At 42.4% G+C, this 23,784-nt stretch overlaps 1 protein-coding gene across 2 annotated transcripts in view; it reads right to left on the reverse strand.

Annotated features, from left to right (window-relative positions):
• LOC120802655 (glutamate receptor 1-like) overlaps positions 1–23,784 on the reverse strand; it is an 81,581-nt gene that overhangs the window by 24,317 nt on the left and 33,480 nt on the right. For both annotated transcript variants that reach the window (XM_040150708.1, XM_040150707.1), the window contains 7 exons: positions 14,891–15,075; positions 7,338–7,391; positions 7,085–7,243; positions 6,129–6,296; positions 4,803–4,907; positions 3,424–3,534; positions 1,992–2,198 (listed from right to left, as the gene is read on the reverse strand). In XM_040150708.1, coding sequence (XP_040006642.1) covers positions 1,992–2,198; positions 3,424–3,534; positions 4,803–4,907; positions 6,129–6,296; positions 7,085–7,243; positions 7,338–7,391; positions 14,891–15,075 — 989 coding nt within the window. The remainder of the gene's footprint in view (positions 1–1,991; positions 2,199–3,423; positions 3,535–4,802; positions 4,908–6,128; positions 6,297–7,084; positions 7,244–7,337; positions 7,392–14,890; positions 15,076–23,784) is intronic.

The following is a 23,784-nucleotide window of genomic DNA, read 5'->3' on the forward strand; positions in this document are numbered from 1 at the left end:
ATATTAAACTAAAAATCTTTGGGATACGGGCTGTTGATTCAGAGAAGCTGGGACGGACATTTTTCAATATTTTTCTGACACAACAATTAGTCTATTAATCACAAAAATAATCAACACCTCAATAGATAATGACAAGAATCCTTAGTTGCAGCCCTGAGGAAATATGAATCTATGCTAAATAATATCAAATGAGAACACAAACGAATTCAACAATTGATCTGCCAGTTTCTTCTGTCATATCATCTGGCTGAAACTTTCCTGATGGGAGATTTTTTTAAGAACCGTTTCATTTTAGGTTTAATATGAGCTTGAGAGAAACATCTGCCTGTGGCAGCAGTTACATCAATCAGTTTACTTCATTAAACCTCCACCCAATAACAGGGTGAATGAACTATAAAGCGCAGCGAGCTGGAAGCCGTAGACTGTCTACAGGACATTAAGCTTCCAGGTATAAAACATTTCTTTGTGTCCTTAACACTCAGACTTTGTGATTTATCTATTTTTAATTTAAAGCACAGCATACAGACAGCTAAAGATGTGGAGTCACTCTAAAGTGTATTCAGCCTCGTCTACAGATCCAGCTGAACAATTTCTGACTGTGTTCGTAGAAATGCTCTCAGAAAACCCTCAATTGCTTTTTCTTATTTTCCACCACGTTTTCTCCTTTTTGCTCTTTTCTCTTAGATTCAGAAAATGTACAACTGGAAAATGAACATTTGCTCTTATCAGAGTTTGTGATCTGGTTTTTTGGTTTTGTGGGGGTGTAAACATCTGCATAAACTAAATCCATTAACTCAGTCAATTAAAAAAAAATCCCATTTTCCTTTTGACTGTTGATGTTTACATGTTGCTTGAGTTCCGGTTCTGATTTACTCATAACTCAGCTCCTAAATTCAACGCTTGAAGGCAGTGGTGCGTAACTGTTTTGACTTTTGACTCTTTAAAATGAAGTGTCTACTTGTGGCCCCGCGTCACAGGTTGCATGTTTCTAAAGACCAGTTCAACCAAACAGCTGTTTTTCCTCCTCTGATTCTTTTCTGTTAACAGTTTTTAGACGACCGAGGGGGTAGAATTATCCAGTGATTAACAAGTTGAGAGAGTGATTTTATTTACCACAGAGATTATTTCCTGTCAGGGCTGCAGCTAGCAATTATTTTTTTCGTTATGGATTTTTTTTTTTTTTTTAAGTAATCGATTCATTTGTCTATAACATGCCAGGAAGCAGTGGAAAATGGCAGTTCTAATTTCCCACAGGCCGAGGTAACATTTTCCAGTGTCTTGTTTTTCTGACCCAAACCCAAAGATAATCAGTTTACTATCATCTGTGACAAAGACAAGCATCAAATTCTCACATTTCAGAGGCTGAACCCAGCAAATATTTGACATCTCTGCTTAAAAAAACGACTGAAACAATGATTCTGTTTTCAAAATAACTGCAGATTAATTTTATGTTGATCAACTTATTGATCATTGCAGCTCTACATTTTTTTAATTTCTTTTATTTAAAACTCTAATTTAACGCTGCACCAAATGTGGATTAATCCGCCGCTTAAAACAGTCCCCAAAAAATGCACTATTTATTTTTGCAGTCTAGTTTGTTAAAAAAAACCACAGTGACCAGCTGTTTTAGGAAATCTTTTAAACATCAAACTATAGATTTGTGAGGAGCCAAGCTGAGAGCCACAGGCAGGGCAGGGAAGTCAAAGAGAGACTGGTGGTTTTGGTCTTTGAATGAGATTTGTTGACAGTAAGAAAGATATGGAATGATACCAGACTCATCCTTTAGGAAAGCAAACCTTCAAATTTCACATATCAGTAAAGTTGTAGCTCTCAACTGCATCCCCACACCTGAGTAAGCGAACTCACACAAAAACATAAAGGCAACATTTGAACTGTGATGGATTATTTTACCTGTACAACCAGGCCTCGGACCTAAACGACCAAAAATGACTCATTTGAGCGTTTCCTGAAGTGCCACCTCTGACACTCACCCCATACACCAGTTCTCCCACCATGCCGTTCCACATCTTTGTGTCGGGGTCTCTGGCGCCGTACTTGCCGTCGCCCACCAGCTCGAGGCGGTAGGTGAAGCCGACGTGTTTGGCGATCTCTGAGGCCAGTTCAGCACAGTAACCCTCGTACTTGTCGTTTCCCACAAACTGCTCGTGGTTCTTCTTCAGCATCATGTAGGGAGCTTCCTGTGCAGAGAGAGATAAGTTCAGTGTATATCTAATCCAGTTAATTTACATCATGCTCCCTACGTAATTTGTCTCTTTAATGGGTTTTTTTTTGGAGCGATGTCTTCCTGAGCCCTTTTCGGTTTTTATTTATTCTGCCACCAATCCCGCTTTTCTTTCCTTATATATTATGCAGACCTGTAAACTTGAGACTTAGATTTGAATCGGACTTGGAGGCTTGACTTGGACCTGCCGAAATAGAAGAATATACTCTTATCTAAACAGATTTTCTGTCCTGCTGGTTGTAGGGTCGGTTTCCAACGGCCGTTTCCGTTTTAGATCTGGTTCCGAGTCTCCAAAGTACCCAGATTTGTTGAACTCCGATGCTGACCAGTCTTTTGTTGAACCTTTTATCTCTCCTCTGTCTTTTTTATTGGAACAAAACAATACAGAAAACACTCAGGCAACGTTGTCACTTCTTCGTAGGCACTGCCCGTTACCTGCACTGGGTAAAATGAGAAACATCACCAGCAGCAGACTACATCAACTGTAGCTAATTAAGCCTAATTCTGTAACTGCTGGGTCTCTGGTGAATGTGCTCCCTGCAGGTCCGTGTCTGTACTCAGCCAAAGACTGTTGTCGTGAATGAAAAGAAACTGTAACAACACCGTACAACCACCAGCGGACTGTGTATTTCTGTAGTTTGGTGACTCTTCTCTGGGGAAATCACTGCTGATCGTGTCAGGAGAATCAGATAATCAATATTTTGAGCTCGTCAACTGAGCAGTTCTTCATCAGGACTTCCGCTATTTGGAGAAAGTAACTGGCGAAACATAAGTTGTAGAAAGTAGGGTAGGGCCGTTAATTGAATGTGTCAGATACATTTAATTAACATTTCATATATCATGCTCTTCATCTTATTTTACGACCCTAGCTCCAGGCTCTGAACTGTAGGGTTTCTGAACTCTCAGCCAAACAGAGGGCGCATACGGATCTAAACTGAATCTTTGGGTTACTGACAACTTTAGTTACTTTTAAAGGTTTAAAACTCAACCTAATCAGATTCAATAAAGCATTTGCAGTATTAAAAGCCCAACCCTAGCTACTGTTGAAGCCCTGGGGATGATAATGTTGTGCTGGACTGTGACCACCTGTGTTTTTTGTCATTTTACACGGCCACGCTTACCGCCAGCTAAAAAAAAAAACAGACAGGAAGGTGAATAGCAGCATGTTTTCCAAGTCTTACCAGTATGGTGGTGACGATGTAGGTTCTGTTCTGCAGACCGTAGAACTCCTCCACCACCGGCCTGTAGATGGCAGTGTTCACGTAGCCTCTCTTCTCGTTCCAGTAGCCAATCTGAACACACAGCGGCACCAATAGATTACACTGTGTTAGCTGTTATCCTCCAGTGCTTGCCTGTCTTGATTTTTAGCGTGTTGTTTGTATTATAGTGTCTCCATCTTTAACATTTTTCTTCAAAATTTTCTGTCAGAGCTACTTTCCTCATCTGTTTTTTTTTTTTTTTGTGCAGAAAGCCATGTTTCAAAATGCTAACCCCGGCATGACTAACGAGGGGATGAGGGATGGACTCTGTGTTGTCGTTCCCTCGTTTGTGAGTTCTGCGTTTTCAAATGTTCCCATTGTTTTTAACCTATTACTGGAATAAATAAAAAACCCGTTATCCATCCCAGCAAAGTACAGCAACATACGCAGATTTGTGAAGCTCCAACCACACAAATCTCCTATCACACCCTTTATCTCGCCTCATTATTTTATTATCAAATGTAGAAAACATGTAGGTAACGTTAGCAGATTCTCATTTCTAGCACTGACTGTTGCTTTCTCCGGTTGAACTGGGCAACGTCAGCGGTGGTAGATCACATCAGCTGTAGGTTAAATAATGTTAATTGAGTCACGTGTCCAGCTAAACTTTAGTCTGCCGGTTAACACGCTGTCTCCAAGCCGCTGACTGGACTCTGCCAAAGATCGATTGTGAGTGAGAAGACACGACACTCTGTAACATCTCGCTTTTGGAGTTCAGCAGAGTGGAGACCTGTCTGAAGAAATGCCACTAAAAGCTGCAGTATTTCTGGCCTCTCGCCCAACAACAGCTGATCCTGGAACTGAACTCAATCTGTGATTTGTGGTTATTTATAACTATAGTTACTTGCAAGTTATGAAAGTTAAACTTCATGAGCTTCGAGGAGGATTGGAAAGGATTCAGATGTCATTAGTGGATTTGATACTGGATTTGGATCCAGTAAAATGCTATCAAACATCAACCCATCTCCAGGCATTAAAATGTCCCATTTGAAGCCTCGACTTCTGTGCGACATCTCACAAACTACAGAGCGAGCGTAACTCTGCGCCTTATTACAATAAGAACTCATACTGTAAGGCCGTGGTGTCTGATTGAGTTTAACAGAAAGCAGAGAGTCTGCAGGTTTTACACCAGAGAAGCTCTGCAGCAGCTGATTTTACTGATTATCACAGTTTTAATCAGAGAAGAGGGAGCTAATTATTGGAAGGAGCTGATGTAGTGAAAACCTGCCGACACCTGACCTTCCGCAGAGTGTGACTCCGCCAAACTTCTTTTTGAATTAAACCCGTTTAGGGAGCAGCACCTTCCTGGGTCCCGTGTGACTGAGCTCCATCACAGTCAGAGTGTAGTTGGTGCGATGTCCTCGCTCATCGAACTGAACGTGACCCGTCAGCCCCTCCAGACGCACCTGCAAACACACACACACACACTTATACACACCGTTTTGATTCTGTGGCAGCACGAATCCGGGTTATTGTTCAGTATTACTTATTTATACTATAGTTTTACTATATTAGACCCTGTGTAATTCATTGATTTCTGGTGTCAAAACGTCCTAAAGGTTATCTAATCCCCCGTCTCTGCTTGTTTGTTGGTTTCTTTATTTATTGATCAGCGGGATTACATGAAAACTGCTGAACCGATTTGTGCCGGACTTGGTGGAGGGATGGGGCGTGGTCCCATTACATTTTGGGGCATATTTGGATCATTGACTATGACCTTGAATTTTTTCCTCTGAGGTCTGACAATGGCCTTGGCCCTCTTCTACTACTGAGCACATTTTCTAGTTTTTGAGATGATTTTCTCTATAACATCTACAGACTCAAGAGAGTGTAATTTTTTTATTTGCGGTATGGTGGATGCAAGTGATATCGTGTTTTCCAGTTTGATCTCATGGTGGCGCTGCTGTCTCACTGTTACTACGAATAAATGTGGACACAGTGATGTGAAGGTTGCTTTATTTTAGCTTGCTGTCACGGTAACGTGAGGGTGCAGCACCCGGGTGTCGGATTTAGTGCCGAGCAGCGTTTTCTGATGACTGCAGCTCTGCAAAATGAAGATGTAGCTGAGGCTGCTTATGATGAGGAATCGGTTTTGTGCCACTTGTGAATCACATCATTTAAAAGCAGAACTGGAGCATGAGAATGACAAAGCTAGCTCAGACGATGCGGGTTTTCGGTCACGACACGTCCAAGCAGAGGTCCCCAGAGAAGTTAGGATCGCTGGGGAACTCTCATCGAGTTACCTCTAATGACCGTGCTGCTGTGAACGAGCAAGTAGTTGTTCAACCTGGGAAGCCAGAAGATCTCACGGGCAACATGTTTCCCTGGAAGATTCTGGCATTCAGCTATGTCGGCCGCAGCTTCCAAAAGCTGATGGATGTTCTGAAAGTCTTTAGTTTGTCCAGAAACTGAACTGCCACGTCCGTGCATCCACGCTAGACCCGGAAACAGTAGAGCGGTGCAATAACCGTGTTACATCACCCACGATCACGTGCCTGTGATTCGTCTGCCTTGTATACGTGTTTGCAAACAGCCCGAGGTACGGAGGAGTGTTTGAAAACTCACCCGCGCACTTAAGGGTTCATGTGCTGCTGCTGTGTTGTGCACACGTGTGTGTACCCGTCTACCTGTTGCAGGGCTCTCTGGATGTCGATGCCCTGTCCCCAGGGGGCGGGGGGGTTGGCCAGACATTCCCCCGCGTTTCCGCGGCGAGAGATGTCGATCCGCTGCCGCCGCAGGTTCTGGAAAGCCGTTGCCATGACGCTGACGCCGTCGTAGGTCAAAGCTCCTGTGTACTGAGCAGTCGGAGACGAGGATGGCAGTGGTTGTGTTACATTTAAGTTATGATCCTCCAGCTTTCATGGAATCAAACCCTATTTTGCTACACTTTATGTTCTGCCTTTTTCAACAATAGTCATAAAATGTAGGCGTCCGCCATTCCTGCTCTGGATTCAGATCACCTACTTACACACAAGCATGGAAACGGTGCAGCACTTGATCCAGGGTTACCATTACCGAAATTTGATTTTATTTGTATGAGTCCTTCTGTCTACTGTTCACTCTCCTACAGCCACATCAGTGGAAACAGGGATATTTAAGAGTAAGGACCACACAAGTGTCACCTGTAAAATCTAATGTGGTCCACTACAACCACTACAAAGACAATAATGTTGAGTTTTAATTGCAGCTGTCAGAGAGGTGTCAATTCAACTGTGTTTGTTACTGAAGTTGCAATTAGTGGTGAAGTTGTAGTGAACAGCATTTTACTGAAACATGTCTGTAACACACAGACCCTCATTTTTGTAAATGTGCTGGGCAAAACATCAGAAACACCTCTCAATTAAAATGCAGTCCAGTACAACTTCAAAAATAAAAAATCTAATTTTGATCCGTTTGGTTTTTTTGATTTTTTCTCAAAGGAAAAACCAGGAAAAGTGATTTACAGAGCAGGTATGTAGCTGGAGCAAAAAATAAACACGACATTTAGTGTCAGTTGGACTTGAAGCCTCCAGAGAATTAATAATTTAAGTAAATACAATGGCCGCACAAATATAGCAGCACAGGTTTGTGTGTGTGTCTGTACCCTGAGCCTCCTGCGGGCCAGTTTGAGGTCTTTGCTGTCGAACTCCAGCCAGTCCTGGTTGATCTTCTCCACAGCCAGATCGGACTGGTTCACCAGCTGGAAGCCTGTCACGTTCGGCCCCAGCTTCTGAAACTCTGTGACGTTCAGGTCCATGAAGCCCTGACACACACACACACACACACACTTTCATTGCCTGAACTCCTCCTGAACACATATGTTTCTGTGGTACCTTCCAGTAAATAGACAGACTCACCAGGTTGGCCAGGATGTAATGGTAGTTCTTCAAGTTTCTCCTCTGAGCAGCAATCTGAGCGACGACAGAAAATCAGAATAAACGATATGCTAATTACATTTTTCTGATGTTTCTAATGATGATAAAAAGCATCCATTACAGATTCATCATACCCATCTGAATGTGTGATTGTGTGTGTGGGTGTGTGTGTCCTCTCAAGCAGCTGCTAATTGGAAGACTCGGTTCCTCTTTGAGGAATTAATTGCTCATCTTCACCATCAGAAAGAGATCAAAAGAAAGAAAGAGGAGGAGATGGAAAGAAAGAGCGAAGGGTCTGCTCAGATTTATAAAAGTCAACTGACACAGGACAGGACAGGAAGAGAGGAGGAGGAGGAGGAGGAGGCAAAGAGGGGAGAAAGAGGAGGAAGGAAGATGAAGAAAAAGGAGAAGATGGAGGAAGGAAAGTAGGAGAGAAGGTTTAAAAAGGAGGAAGAAACAGGGGGAGAAGGAGGAGGAAGCAGATGTTTGCTCCCATCTTCGTCTCAGGTCCAGCTCTTACTGAGCATCGGTCGATTGACGCTGGCCAACAAAGCGGGTCTGCAGCGCTGAACGCTACTCACTGCAGGAGGAGGGAGGGAGGAGAAAGCTGTTTGAATGGCAATCGTCCTCTTTCATCCCTCCTTCCTCTTCACCTGCTCCTCTCCTTCCCTCCTATCCTCTGCACCACTTCCTCCTCTCCTTCTTTTTGCTGGGGCCCAATCTAAAACCAAAAGTCCAAATGGAAGTAGGGCAGCATGGAATCCATGAAAATTCATGAGGTGCTTTGAGCAAAATGCACTGTGCAGGTAATGTTTACTACTGTCACCTTTTTAGTGTTAGCCTGCTAATATTTTGCCAATTAGCATTAAACACAAAGTGCAGCTGAGGCTGATGGGGAAAGTAATTTTATTTTTTTTTAAAAGGTATTTGCTCATAAACCAAACTATTTGACCAGTGACATTTTGACCTGCTGATGGCGCTAGATGAAAGGTCATCACCAAAGTTATTGGGAGCACTATGTATATATGTGCCAGAGTTTGTTGAGATGTTTCATTTTAATAATGGTGATAAAGGTCCTCTGACCTCAAAAAAGTAGTTATGGTAACCCAGACCATGAACTCTCCCTGATGAAGTCATGTTTGTACCCAAGCTTAACCAAACCTTAGCAGCGTCGGATCATTAATGCTGGAGTGCGGGACTTTTACATATAAATGAACGTCCGTTACATTCAAGCCCTTGTCAAACATGGGGGCAGACATGGATGTCACCTTACCGCTCATGGACAGGTTGGCATTTGTAAAATATTTGGAGTAGGCTATGTAGCTATTACTTTTACTCTACCTAAATAATGGATTATTGTGTCTTGGAAATGTGGAAACTCCTCTGTATTTTTGTAACTATTTATGAACACGAGCCTCGGATTTCCCAGGGCTAGTAGTGCGACGTAGCATTAGCGAGCTAGCTAACGTCGTTCGGCATTTTGAGAAAGCAGGTAACTCTTATGTCTCTGACCACTCAAAAACTACAAAGCCAACCCTGGAATGTGAGCTGGTGCATATCAAAGTGGACCGACCACACATTTTTCTCTGTAACTCTCTTATTTGCACAAGCGAAGAGCAGAAAAGAAGAAGAAACTTGAAGAGAGCGCTCCTGAGGGCGGGGAGATGGCCGCAAGTTCACCTGTAGGCATCGATATGAGCACGTCGACAGTAATTGTGCAATTACTCTTACTGCCAGAAGGGGAAGACAAAAGTTCCGCACTGCAGGTTTAAACTTTTATTTTTGTAATTAGTCGTGCAGTGCACGGACACATGATGTCGTCCTGCAAAGAGAGACGTCAGATCAGAAAACACTTGTAAAATGTATTTTGTTGTTTAATTTTGAGGACCCGTGAGGCTGAAAACAACCTTGATCAAAGAGTTTGACTTGGCTGATTAAATTACTTATTGTTTCCCCACTTGTTGAGATATCTCACTCTGTACCGACCCTCATTAGCTGATGCCTCCGTCCCTCACTGAAAACCAGAATCCACCAGAGCCGACTCCGCAGTTTCCTAAACTCTGGTCCTAACTTGTTTTTTTATTTTTGTTTTTTTTGTCTGCCTTATCTGACTTGTGGCTCTATGAGGATGGCAATGACAGTTGATCGGTCGGTCCACCACTTTGGTCAAGACTGAAATATCTCAACAACTATTGGAGGGGGTGTCATGAATTTGTTTTAACATCAGCGTAACCATTCAAATAATCAACCAGTTGGCTCAACTCAACATTATCTCCCAGCAGATCCAAAGCTCCACCTGATACCTCACTCACATGCAACTAAACTAAATGTAACAAATAAAGTCAAACTAGAGTCAAGCTGATCACCATCTGACAATTTCAGCCAAGCCATATGAAACTCAACTAAACAGAAAATAAATTCAGCTAAAGCCAACAGCTTCATTTCACAGATCCAAAACACCACCTGATACTTCAGTCTGTCACCCAGCTGAGTTCAGCAGGAAGAGGAGTTTCCCAAATGATGGCTGGTTTCTGGCCACAGTTCACACTGAGCAGCTTTTGGCTTCCTCAAAAAATACATCAAACTTATTTCATAATATTCCAAAATATCCTTTTCACTGCAACACTGAACAATTTGGTCTTTGTACGCACTCACTCTCTCTGTTCTCTCAACTGCCAGTTAATTATCAATGAAGCTTAAATCAAAGAATTAAAGAACAATGTGGAAACAGCTAAAACTGAAGAGCAAAAATATTTAGCAACATATGCTGCTGCTCTGAAGACCGAGAACAGAGAGGATAACAAACAAAGATGACAAACACACACACACAAAATAACTCAGAGTTTGTCTGTTTTGTGGTGTTGGTCCATGAGAAAAATGGGATGCGTGAGCGTAGGAGACTGATATGCTGTGACTGGGAGACCTGGAAAGACATGGTCCAGAACTCAACATACTACTGGACTCTCCGAAATAAAACACAACTAGCTAAATCTTAAAAGAAATACTTTGAAAACAAAGAGTCAACTTAACATCGCAGTTTACAACCCTTTCTCATTTCTAGGACCAAGAGCACTACATTAACAGCAATACTGTTACTGGCTTGTTGGGGCTGTGGCTTGTTCACAGTATTATTAGGAAAGGCCGTGTGATACAAATTTCCAAGCTTTAAAAATACTCTGACTCCTCAAACCTTGTCCCAACAATCAGCAGCCGCGGGCTCCGTTAAGCAGCTGCCCAGCTACACTCAGAAAATTAAAATAACTGTTGCCCACAAAGCAGAAGAAGAAGATAGCAAAGCGTTTTTAGGTAGCCATTTCCTCAGTTCGTAATGTAATTAAGAGATGGCAGTTAAACAGGAGTGGTGGAGGTCAAGTTGAGGTCAGAAAGACCAAGAAGGAAGATGTAGCAGACCCTGGAGTGGGGGTGCACTGTTCTACTGTGCAGCCACACCTGCACAAATTTGACCTTCATGGAAAAGTCAGCAGAAGAAAACCTTTCCTGTGTTCTCACCGCAAAATTCAGGCGTCAGATGTTTGCAAAGGAACGTCTAAACAAGCCTGACGCATTTTGGAAACAAGTCCTGCAAAGGTATGTTTCATGAAAAGAACACCTCCCCAACTGTTCAGCACAGGGGGGATCGATCATGCTTTGGACTTGTATTGCAGCCAGTGTCACGGGGAACACTGTTAAAGGGAAGAATGGATTCAATTAAATACCAGCAAATTCTGGGAGCAAACATCACATAGTCTGTAAAAAAGCTGAAGATGAAAAGAGGATGGTTTCTACAACAGGATATTGATCCTAAACACACCTCAAAATCCACAATGGACAACTTCAAGAGGCACCAACTGAAGGTTTTGCCACGGCCTCCGAGCTAAACATCAAGGAAAATGTGTGGATAGACCTCAAAAGAGCAGTGCATGCACGAAGGCATGAGAGTCTCACAGAACTAGAAGCCTTTTGCAGGAAGAATGGTCGAAATTCTCCCAAACAACGACTGAAAGACTCTCTGCTGCTACAAAAAGCAATTACAAGCTGTGATACTTGCCAAAGAGGGTCTTACTAAGTACCGATCATGCAGGGTGCCCAAACTTGTGTTTGGGGCCCTTTTTCATTTTTGTTTTTTTGTTATTTTGAAAATGTAAAAGACTGAAATAAAAAAATCTTAAAGAAACATATCGTCTTCAACTTTATATATTTTTGAGATCAGGACATCTTTTACTTGGTGGCGCGTTGGTGCCCAAACCTTTTAATGCCCCTCTACTGCAGAATCATCAGTAAGGTGTTTTTAAGGGGAAAAAAAGATCAGTAATAAAAATTTATAAAATCTGAAAAATATGTATAGATAAGGAAAACATGTACTACATGAATATGTACGTTAAAAAATTCAAATACATAGGTCTTTTGAAACCCCTGACCCCTGAAAGTCAAATAATCGGCCAGAACTTGCAACTCAGAGTCGCCTTGGAAATTCCTGCTTTTCCCCCTCTTAAAGTATTTCTGTGAGGACACAGTTCCACTCCAGATCCAAATGACTACACAACTGACTCCACACTCTTCACACAGGAATTTCACTTGTGGAAACCAAAAATAAAAAACAAATTCCCACTGTACTTAAGAAGAAGAGTTATCTCCTGTGTTCTGAGGTAGATTTAAGGACTGTGTTTGTTCAGACCGTCTCGTTAAACTGACTCTGGCTCTAATAGGCTCTTATCAGCTGGCAGACAACAGCGGCTTCCGAGACGGAGCCAAGGGCATGGAAGGCAGGATAGCTACAGAGCCAAGACAAGCTGAGCCGAGCCAAGCCAAACAGTGCCAAGGCTAAAATAAAAAATACAGGTTACAAGGCTTCTCTTTATTCTGGTGAGGTTCATCTCCATCCCATTGTCCTGATGGTTCTTCTGGCAGCATGGTCAGTGTTCATCATGCTCACATTAACACTTATCTCTAAAATTCAGTCTCATAACGCCACAGAGGATGAACATCTTTACCTTTTTTAAAGTTCGCCATCACTTCAGTTTTCTAAAATTATAATTACATATAATTCATGAGGAGTAAGTCTGTCTCTCATCATGTTATTACATTCTCCGTTACCTTATCATCCTGCATATTAAATCTTATTTTTTTCTTTTATTAGATACGATCATTGTCAGCTGATCAGTGCTGGATTGCTCACTTCACTTTGTGTCTTATTTTCCTTTATTTGTTCCTTTTTTTATTAATTGATTTTCTTTTTACTTTTTTATCTTTAACTTGTGAGGGCTCCAGTGTATAAACGATTGGCCTTCTTGACCTGTCCTGTCGCACCTGTTTTACATCTGTTACAATAATGTTTCCAGGTACTTGCTTTCATAAACCAGCCACTGTTGGGGGGTTCGAGGTCGGGGGTCATCTGACGTTTTACAGACTAAACAAGGAATTGAAAAAATAACCCTTTCTTGCAAATTTTTCTTCTTCGATCACTTTGCTCCTTCACTTGAGGATGGCTGGCAGTGCGTTTACCTGCACTATAGTAACCTGGTTACTGTGGTCAGCAACCACGTTACTCCCCTACTCCCGATCTTACTTGGGAAGTATGTCTTATTTTAACTGTGTCAGTGAGAGAAGATGCTGCATCGGTCGGTCCTGAGGTTTTGTTTGGTATTTTTATTTTGTGTGTCTGTTTCAGAGCCGACTGACGCTGCAGTGGGAGGACAGACAGAGTGGAGCTTTTCCTCGCAGTGTATAACTGTCAGACGTTCAGTGGTAGAAACCGACTTAACTCTAGAGGTTACTTTAGGCAATTTTTAGTTTTAGTCAGACAGTGGATGGTATTACTCTGTATACAAGTTCCCATTGCTCCCTGTAATGATCTTGTCATTTTCATCCAAGTTTAGTTTATCTGACACAATGAGAGAGAGGACCCCAGGTAAAACATACCTGCAAAATGTCAAGGATAACTCAGACAAGTCCAAGACCGATTTTCCATTGTGGTTCTTGATGTAAATAAAACAGCGACATCATCTTACCATCAGATCCATACATCAAATACATATGTGTATCATCAGCAATAAAATCAACAATAAAAAAAAAAATCACTCCAAATCATGCACACACATACGTGAGAATTAAATACAAATTAGCTGAGATGATGAGCTCACACTTCCAAGTTTCCCATAAGCCGCCATTTAACCTTCTTTCTAAAGGTTAGGTGGTTATGTGTTTTTTTAATGTGCAATTGTAATTTTTTCCCGTTTCTTGCACCACAGATTCTAAAGGAACAAATCCCCACGTTGGTGTTGAACCTCAGCAAGCACAAGTTCAACCCTACAGAAGTGGTTAAGTCTGTGCACAAGTAAACATTTAAAAAGCATAACAGAAACCCGGTTACCTGCAAACATGGCAGAGAAACCAGTGTTCTCCAGGAGAAGTCTAACTGGGGAACATAAGGCTTCTCTAATCCCCCAGCCTGATTGCTGAAACCAGGTTTAACCAGGTTAAATAGATGCATGTAAACGCACTAGGGCTGTCGCTTTTCAAAACAGTCGAGTTCAAACGAACTTGATGGTGATGAGGATGATTGTGGTGAAATGTGTTCAGTCAGACGAGGATGGACAGGTGACGTTGCTCCACTGGTCTCTGGCGCCTCCGCTGCCTCACCGGGGCAGCAGGGGAACCCTCACATTTGCTGTGGTTTTGGCATCCGGCAGTTGCTTTTAACAGAGTCCACAAACAGCCTCATCATTGTTGGTCATTTACATCCTGTGGTGCAGAACCCAGAGGCATCGGAGTCATGATGATCTGATCTGCAAAGCTTAGCGTCCTCCATTTTACTGATTAGCTTGGTTTACTAGGACAGCAATAGGCCAAACTCTTAGTGATTTTTAGGAGTGCTCTCTGCTGGACCACAAGGCAGACTACTTCAAACGCTCTGTTGCACTAATAGACTAAATTTTAAATTCGACCAGGTCATTACATTTGAAATATACGTGCTTCAAGATGCTGTCGGTGTGGAATTTTAGATGGAAAACAACAGGCACAAGTGTTTAGAAACGCATCATACACTCTCAGCTACAATTCCTTGAGAAGTAAATGGCTCACGTCCCATAGAAAATAATAGAGGTGAAGTTGGCGTCAGCGGGTCGTCCAAACGAAACTAAACAGCAACATTTATAGTAACAGCAACCAAAAACAAAGGACCTCACCTCGGTTTGTAGCATAAACTGAATAAACTGGTTTATAAAAAATCAAATAGAAAGAAATGGATCTACATGAATCAAACGATGCCAAATTTGTCATACAAAATGGAAAAAACTTTGCAGGCTTGGATACGTAAGTCTGTAGAGTGAATAAAAAAACCCTCAGTGGTCAATAGTGTACTTCAGGTGATGAAAGACTAATAGATTAGTTCTTACACTAAAAAGTTATTTTTTTGTAGTTCTACTGCTGCATGAAATTGGGGAACAGGGACAGTGTCATGTTTGTTTTTTAGGTTTGTTTATTACCAGACTAATGTGACAATGGCAAACTGACATTGGGATCAGTGGGTGTTTTACCAGGTTGAGGATGGAGTTGAGCCGCTCCAGCTCACAGTCAATGATGATCTGATAGTCCTTCTTGTAGTCCAGGTCGGCCAGCAGCTTGATGAAGGACGATTCTGTCAGCGTGTCCAAGTTAACGGAGGTGACCTGCCAGCTCCGCTCCGCCGCCGTGTCCAAGATCCTCTGCAGCACTGTGAGACCTAGGAGAGGGTAAAATTACACGTGAATCAGCGTTTCCACATCAACCACCTTGATGTGAATACATTCAAGAGGACATGCCGAGACAATATCATTAATGGAGAAACGGTAAAACCGATACATCAGGACATTTCATCGCTGCTTAAGATGCATTTCTGTTTTTTAATAAATACATTTGTCTCCATGTTTTCTTGACATAAGAAAGCTGCAGCCACAATCAAGTTTTTCTGTATTTCGGCCTGTATAAAGATTTCAAGTGCTTGACGTCTCTGCTTTGCCATGTACCTCTTTCTTGACTCTTTCTCCCTCAACCACTTCTACACTCGAGGATGTCAGGCAGTACCATCGGACCATTCCGTCAGAAGAAGTAGTCGGGGCACAGTAGCCGAGATGTGTTGATCCTGGCAGCGGATGTGATAAAACTGCTGCTCTTTGGAGAATGAACGTGTGTCGAGAAGCCGCCGGTGTGTAGGACTTCACATAGAAAACAACAGCCGCATTTGTTTTGATGTGCCTCGCGTGCTGTCGGCTACACTGCCCCGAGAGACGAACTGCTCGCGTCCCAAAGAAAACGAATACGATTATGTACTCGGCCACATTTCAACTAACAGCAACAGAAAACAGTTTGCATCACAATCACATGGTCAGGTACGGTCCAGCATCAGTTGCAGGTGTGTCTGCGATTTGCCCGGGCAGGGCATGGGCACCCCCAAACCAATTTACATCCTGCATCTTGCTTACTAGTCACCAGTTCAACCTGTAGTCGGCTGGGTTGAGTTGACAGTAGAGTTACGACCACACCTGGCAACGCCACTGTGAGGACTAGGCTAAAGCTCTAAAGCTAACTGATGCTAAAACCACAACGTCTCGTTTACATTTTGTTCTATTTCTGTTCAATAAACAAGATACAACACATAAACAGGACTTCTTTGGACATGTTGGGAAGCGTTTTTTTCTATTTTATGTTCCTGCCTTGTTGCTGACCAACACGTAACTTCCACTGAGGTATTTTTCATGGAGAATACCGAGGAGTGGATTTGAAGAGGCAGGGAACTCTCAGACTGAATGTCAAACTGTTTTTTGGGGGTTTTTTTCAGAAGAATCAGACTTGTGTTTGCTGTTTGCCTCAGGCTTGACTTGGCCTGAGTGAAACTTCAAAAAGCTGCTTCACAATTAGACGCCTCCGACTTGTGATGGTTTTATTTTTAAGTGGCCTGATTTGAATAAGAAAAATAAATAAATATCGGTTGTGATGCTGAATTAATCTGAGATTGAGATTTATCTGAGAAGCTTTTATCTTCCACACTGTCTCCTCTCATGGGCTTTAATCCATTATTTAAGCAGAGAAACCTGACCTGACACAGTCAGACCATCAGCAGAAACATGATACACAAAGTCATGCTTAAACCTGGAAGACCTGATGCAGGGAAAAACAAGACTGTGAGTCTACAGCCATGCTAGCAGCTCTGTGAGGCTTTACTTAGACGGAGTGGTGCTTTTGGCTAAAAGGCTTACGTGCTCCCAACAATGTTGGCTTGTTGTTTAAGAGTGCAATCTTGTTTTAGAGTGTAAGCATGCCAACAGTTGGAAATTAGCACTAAACAACACAAAGTACAGCTGAGGCTTGTGCGAATGTCAGTGGTTTTGCGTGATTTTGGTCATAAACCAACAAATTTCAATTTTGACCTGACGATAAAAGTTCTGGTGATCAAAGTTTTTACAATTCATCCTCGTAGGAATGTGAATGTCTGAACCACATTCTATGGCAATACATTCAGCTTGCTGACATTTTTTTAAATAATAATAAATAAATAAAAATCAACCTCATGGTGGCACTAGAGTCAGGGGATCACCACGGTCAGTAGGATACATCCTCTGGGAAGCATGAAAACGAAACATTCGTAGTAGGATGTAGTAGGTGTTGGAAACTTTAACCTGCTGGAGGAAAATGTAGAAGATCACCACATTCACTCTTTGTAACTGTTTATTTTCATTTTTGTTTTTGGCTTAACATTGATTTAATTGTTTTAATGTTCTGTAAAGCCCTACATGCATGAGTGGTGCTATTTTATTAAAGTTATTATTATTATTATTATTATTGATATTAGAATTTATCCACTAAAGACCTTGAATATCTGTCGCAAAGTTCATCCCGATCAGAGTTTCTCTTCTGCCCCCTAGTGGCCAAACAATCATCGATAAATGCATCTTCAGATCTCTTCTGGTGTGTTTCTACAACCTAACAAGAAGTTTTTGTTCAGTGTTTTAAAACCCTATGAGTCAACGCACAGAGTCACATCTGCATTTCATATTACACAAACACACACACCCACCATGTTCAAAAGACAAGTCAGCAAAATTCAGCTAGACTTCAAAGACTAGAGAGGCACATGCAGAAAAAGAGACTTCAAAGATACCGTCTCTCTCTGTCTCTCACACACACACACACACACACACAGTGTCAACCATACTATCCGCCGCAGGCTTCACCGCTGGTGTTACTCGAGCAGTCTACCTGTGAGAGCTGCACGGCAGCATCAGCGATCAACAGACAGACGCCACACGCCGCTGGATTTTTCATCATCACTGGCGACTTCAGTCGTGTAAGTTTAAAGACTTTTGTTAATGTCTGGTTGTTAAAACAGGAGAAAATACACTTGACCTCGTTTACATCCCAGTTGTTGCTGCTAACGTCCGAGTCCTCGCTCTGACCCTTCAGACTGTCTGTTTTGATGCATTGAGATCCATGAGGAACAACATTACATTTCCCTGTAGGTCTGTCAAGCAAATGTGTGGAAATGACAATAAACCTGAACCTGAACCTGAACCTGAACCGTAGTTTGAGTAACACTCAAAAAGAAAAACAACAAAGAGACCAAATATAGTTACTTTTAAATTTCCGGCAGGCAGACTAAGAAAACACGTGATCTTTGAGTGAAGTGTTGATGAACACGACACACGACAGGGAGGTGAAAACACAACTGGACCGAAGGAAAAAAAAATAAAAACCTTGGGTGCCGGATGGCTCCATCAGCAGCACAACAACATTTTGAACCCTATTTATTTAATTCGGTTAGTGTAATACTGCACTGCATCAAAGCATTTTTGATGTCCCGACTCACACAACGGATACGCTTCCGCTTTTCCAAATGAAACCTTTTTTTTTTCCTTAGTGAAGAGTGATCTTCACACACAAATTTCTCGCTCTTAATAAGTTGTAAACCTCTGTACAGCATCTGGATTGATCGATCAAGGCCTCCATTTTCGCTGTGAGACAGCGAGTAAATAAAATCAGTGTATGAATAATTAAAAACGACGCTGTTTTCTCCCTGTATACTCCTCATGAAGCCTAACTATTTTTTGTCCAGCATCTTTCTGACATTAATCAGCCTCGTAGAGACGATTCGGCCAGCTACTGGTGCTTCAATTCATTTATTTATACACTGAACATCGCATGCACCTCTCACATCCACGACCTTTGTGACAAAACACAGCGAGACAGAAAAGTAAAAAACAACAACACAGGGCAAAACATTCGACAACCACTCACATTAACCCCGCGTGTAATATAAACAATCCGGTCAACTTAAATGAAATACATGAATTACAAATAAACATATCCTATGCCAAAAGTCTTCAGATAAAATTCATCTGGAGACTTCGAGTACACCGATCTCTTATTCTTCAGTTACTCTCTATGCCTGGTGCAGAACAGAGGACACCGAGGGTACTTTGCTCATAATTGCAGTTATGTGATAGAGATTACGTGATCACCTCTGATGGGTAACTGCTCATTAGCATCGATACAGTGACACTGTTTACAGCTGCAGCGAAGGCTCGGCTCTCCACGGCAACACGCACTCACTCTGAGCAAAAGACAGTCAAGTGTGTTAATGATTATGTATAACATTCAATTAAGAGATACAGCAGAGCGAGACACCCCCGGTCACAGAGCGAGCGTCAGTCACTAATACTGAAAAAAAAAAAAAACAATAACGAGATGAAAGATAAAAAACGCAGGAGGTGTACGAGAGAGAGGAGTTTTATAAATATAGACACTAATCTGCTCTCCGTTCTGCATCTAATTTGCATAAACATCCTGCATGCATGTCATTTACTATTTTTATTGCACTAAGAAGAGAGGAGAGGAGGAGAGAAAGAGAGATGATGAGCACCAAAGAAGAAGACATAACGAAGAGGAGAAAAGGAAAGATGATGTGATGACACAAGATAAAGGAAAGGACTGAAGGAGGGAAGGTAAAGGAAAGGAAAAACGAACAAGGGAGGAGGAGATGAGGACCAAAGAAGGAGGAAGAGGAGAGATGTACCAGTATGTTTCCATCACTCCCAGTGTTTTTTTTTTTTTCTTTTTTCTTTTTTCCCAGCAGAGCTCTTACAGGGAATTACAGCATCACCCTCCATCTGTCCCCAGATGCTCATTAATACACTACTGTCTGTCTGATACTGGGCCAACACAAGGCCAACACAAGGCCAACACAAGGCCAACTCAGGGCCAACTCAAGGCCAACTCAGGGCCAACTCAGGGCCAACACAAGGCCAACTCAGGGCCAACACAAGGCCAACTCAGGGCCAACTCAGGGCCAACTCAGGGCCAACTCAGGGCCAACTCAGGGCCAACACAAGGCCAACTCAGGGCCAACTCAAGGCCAACTCAAGGCCAACTCAGGGCCAACTCAGGGCCAACTCAGGGCCAACACAAGGCCAACTCAGGGCCAACTCAAGGCCAACTCAAGGCCAACTCAGGGCCAACTCAAGGCCAACTCAAGGCCAACTCAGGGCCAACTTAGGGCCAACTCAGGGCCAACACAAGGCCAACTCAGGGCCAACACAAGGCCAACTCAGGGCCAACTCAGGGCCAACTCAGGCCAACTCAAGGCCAACTCAAGGCCAACTCAGGGCCAACTCAGGGCCAACTCAGGGCCAACACAAGGCCAACTCAGGGCCAACTCAAGGCCAACTCAAGGCCAACTCAGGGCCAACTCAAGGCCAACTCAGGGCCAACTCAGGGCCAACTGAGGGCCATTATGTCCTTTATGTTGGTCGGTCCGTCGGTCGATCCACCACTTTGGTCCAGGCTGAAATATCCCTACAACTATTGGATGGATTTCCATGAAATTTTGCTCAGTGTCCAAATTGGAATTTAATGTCTCTGGAAAAAACATTTCATCCCGTCCATCTTACCGTTACACGATCTCGACTCTTGAAGCATGCTGTCGTTTGATGGTCCAGAATCACCGTCTTTACGTTCGCCCAGTCTGGCAACTGGTCAGTTGTGAGATATTTTGATGTGGCTTCCCCTCAAAGATATATTTTAACCTTGTAACTTTAACTAGTGACGTTTCTGTCCTGCTAGATTTACCCAAAGTTGTGTCCTCAGCCATCTGATCTCACATTAACTGCTAAACGTCAGCAAGTTCCCACTGTCGTTATCAATGTGATGTTAGCATTTTCCTCAAAGAACAGTCTGACAGAGCTGCTAGCATGGCTGTAGACTCTTTTTAGCATTGTTTTTTTTTTTTTAAACAGGCTAATTAGTGGCATCTACTGCACCAAGCGATCTCATCTTACTAATGTCGTTGACTGTTTTGGGTTTTCTTTCACTCCTCTTTCACTCCTCTTAAGGATTTGATGTTTTCTCAGCTTCAGAGACACTTTTATTACAAGTCAAAGTCATAAAAACATCAAAACAAAACATAAAATCAGAACAAACACAAAAACATCTTAAGTGTTGAGTTTAAAAAAAAAAAACAGTGACCAATGTCTTTTTTTTGTTTGTACAACTTGAAAGAAAGGAAGAACAAAGACAAACTGTCTCTCCTACCGTCTCATTCTGAACAGAGCTTGTAATGTGTGTGGTGGTGCGTGAATGTGAGGATAACAGTGTGTGTGTGTGTGTGTGTGTCGCGTGTCTAACTTTGTGTCGGCGAGATATTAGACTAGCGATGCGGCAGCAGTTATGTCAACCACACACAATAAATCAGTTTCATGTTCAATTACACATGGTCTCTGTTCATGCGAGGTGATGCTCCCTGGTTTATTTTCTTAGCAGCTGCTGTCTGTCTGTCTCTCTGTCCTCCTGTCTCCTGTCCAATGTTTTTGTTTTGTTTTTTTAATTAATGAAAAGGTTGACCGAGCACTGTGTTGTCCGGTTCAGCCACATCGTCGACCACTGGGGATTAAACGCCTCGCATGATGACACCTTTATAGCGGGCAAGAAGACAAGAAGAAGAAAAAAAAAAAAGAGCAACGGCAGCAGAGGACAGAGAGGAACATGTAAAAGCTTTCTCAGGCCTCTGGACAATTTATTAAACAGAGGAGCAGGAGGAAGAAGGGAGAGGAGGACAATAAAGAGGGAAAAAAACAAAATAAGAAAACAACGAGTCAAAGGAAAAAGTGGAGGAGGACGGAAGATAGATTGCATTAACTGTCACAACTGCTGCTCTTATGCTGCTTTCTTGGCCAGATCTGTCCAGAATAAGAGATTTTAGTGTCAGTGAGACTTTTAAAACGTTAAGCGTTAAATGCATAACTTAGGTCTTTAGCATCCCAGGATTATATTACACCCGCTATTTCATTGATTTCATTCAATGAAGCTCTCACCTCCCTGGTTCTCCTCAACCTATTCGTCTTTAACAACGTTTTGGTGTCAGGATGTCGATAAAGATTTGAAAAAGCGTTGTTTTACTAATGTTTTTCTCTAAAGAGTCTATAGACTTCCTAGCCACCCGAGGTATGTTATTTTGTTTTTATTTTCGGGATTTTGAAAATATGTGTAATGCGTTTTCCGGTTTGACCTCACGGCGGCGCTGTTGTCTCGCTGTTATCATGAATAAATACACACACAGTGATACAGGAGTCTGTTTATATTAGCTTATAATGCTGTAAATTTCGAGGAGCTGCTAGTTACCTAAGTATTTTTCCCAACTCTGAATTTCCATGTCCAATTTCTCTTTCAATGATCCCCTCAATCTTTCTGAACATAGAAACTCAGGACTCTCCCGGATAATATTACAGTCCTATAGCTTTATGCTGAGGCCACTGGTTTGAACTATTCCACCTTACTTTCTGAGAATTCACGTTTTGTCTGCGAAATTGGAGAACGGCTCTAAATACTACAGTACCCATGAGCCTCGGCAGCTGTCGCTGTGTTGAAAAAGACAGTCAGAGGTGCAAATTAGAGCTGGAGACTTTGAATCATCAACACAATGTGTTTTTGTGTTTGTCTTGTTTGTCTAATGTTACGTTTTGTTTGTGGTTTTCATGACTTGGTCCTGAAAGGTTGAAATGTCTCAGCTCAAAGAAAAGTGCCTCTTAAGCTGAGAAAACAGTGCATCACCTGAATCAACGAGAAGACGTTCTTTGATGCAGACTATGTGGCTGATTTGCTCCCTGAAAGAGCTCTAGAGCGCCGGAGGGAAAAGTCTCCTCAGACGGCGGAGTTCATCGTCTGGGGAACACGAATGTCTGCACAAAATGTCATGGCAACACATCCGGTATTTGTTGAGATATTTCAGTCTGGACCAAAGTGGTGGAACAAAATTATAAATAGCGAATCCTGCTACACGGGGTTTGGACAGGTTGCTGCAAAATGGTTGACTTCTTACAGGACGAATTCAGGTCTGGGGTGTTGAGGGGGCTGCAAAGAACCCAGGGACATGTCATGTGGGGGGACAATGCTCTATTAGGGCCTAAGCTAGTGTGAAACTTCTCGCGTCGTCATTGATCGCGTCACTATGATTCAGTCTCATCTGTGGTTTGAAAACTAAATTTAAGAACATACTGCAGGGGATGCAACATATTATTATTCATTATTTATTAAGTGCGTCCCCTCGAACTCATGTTGGTAGTGGTGAATTCAGAAGTACAGCTGCATCATACTGTATGTACAGTGGTGTTAATGTGAATGCCCCTTAATACTTGTGTTCACAGATAACAATGACACATACTCACCTACGGCTACAACACCTGGGCCAGTGTGCGTTCACGTAAGGTGCCTGGAGTACATAATGTGGCCAGAGGCTCCTTCCTTTACACTGGTGGCATGTTTTGGATGATGTTACCCAGTTATTAAAAACCAGTAGGGCTTACAGAAGTCAGGACTTTTATGGAACAGACTCACAAATTTATCAAGAAATTCTCAAATACAGGTTTACTCGAGCCATCAAACTGTGTTATTTTATTTTAATTGTGGTGACGTATTTTCCTAAGTCTGGATTTTACTGTTTAGTTTTATGTTGCGCGTCCTTTGTTTGGTCTCGGGGCCATGTTGGAAATTCTTGTAATTATTGTTGTCATATCATATCCAGAGAACCACACACGCCACTATTATGGCTAAAAGCCAAAGAGGAGGAGGAGGAGGAAGGCAAATGAGGATGACAAGGTGAGAAGTAAGAGGAGGCGGTGAAGAGCGAAGAGGAGAAGGAGGAGGAGTAGGAGGAGGTGTGCAACTGAAAACACAATACTCCACTGTAAGTCCTGTGTTTTTCCAGCAGTCAGTCACTGTACAGAGGACAACCTTTACTGCAAGGCTGTATCCATGGCAACGGGACCGAGCGATAATTATGGGATGGGTCAGGGTCGATAACTTCTTTATCTGTGTTTGTGTGTGTGTGTGTGTGTGTGTTGAATAAAGGGCAAAGCAGGCTTCTAATGGTCGGGTTGTTGATCTTATACATATCTGTTTGGAGTGT

The sequence above is a fragment of the Xiphias gladius genome, chromosome 17, assembly GCF_016859285.1.
Source record: "Xiphias gladius isolate SHS-SW01 ecotype Sanya breed wild chromosome 17, ASM1685928v1, whole genome shotgun sequence".
NCBI classification, from domain to species: Eukaryota; Metazoa; Chordata; class Actinopteri; order Istiophoriformes; family Xiphiidae; genus Xiphias; species Xiphias gladius.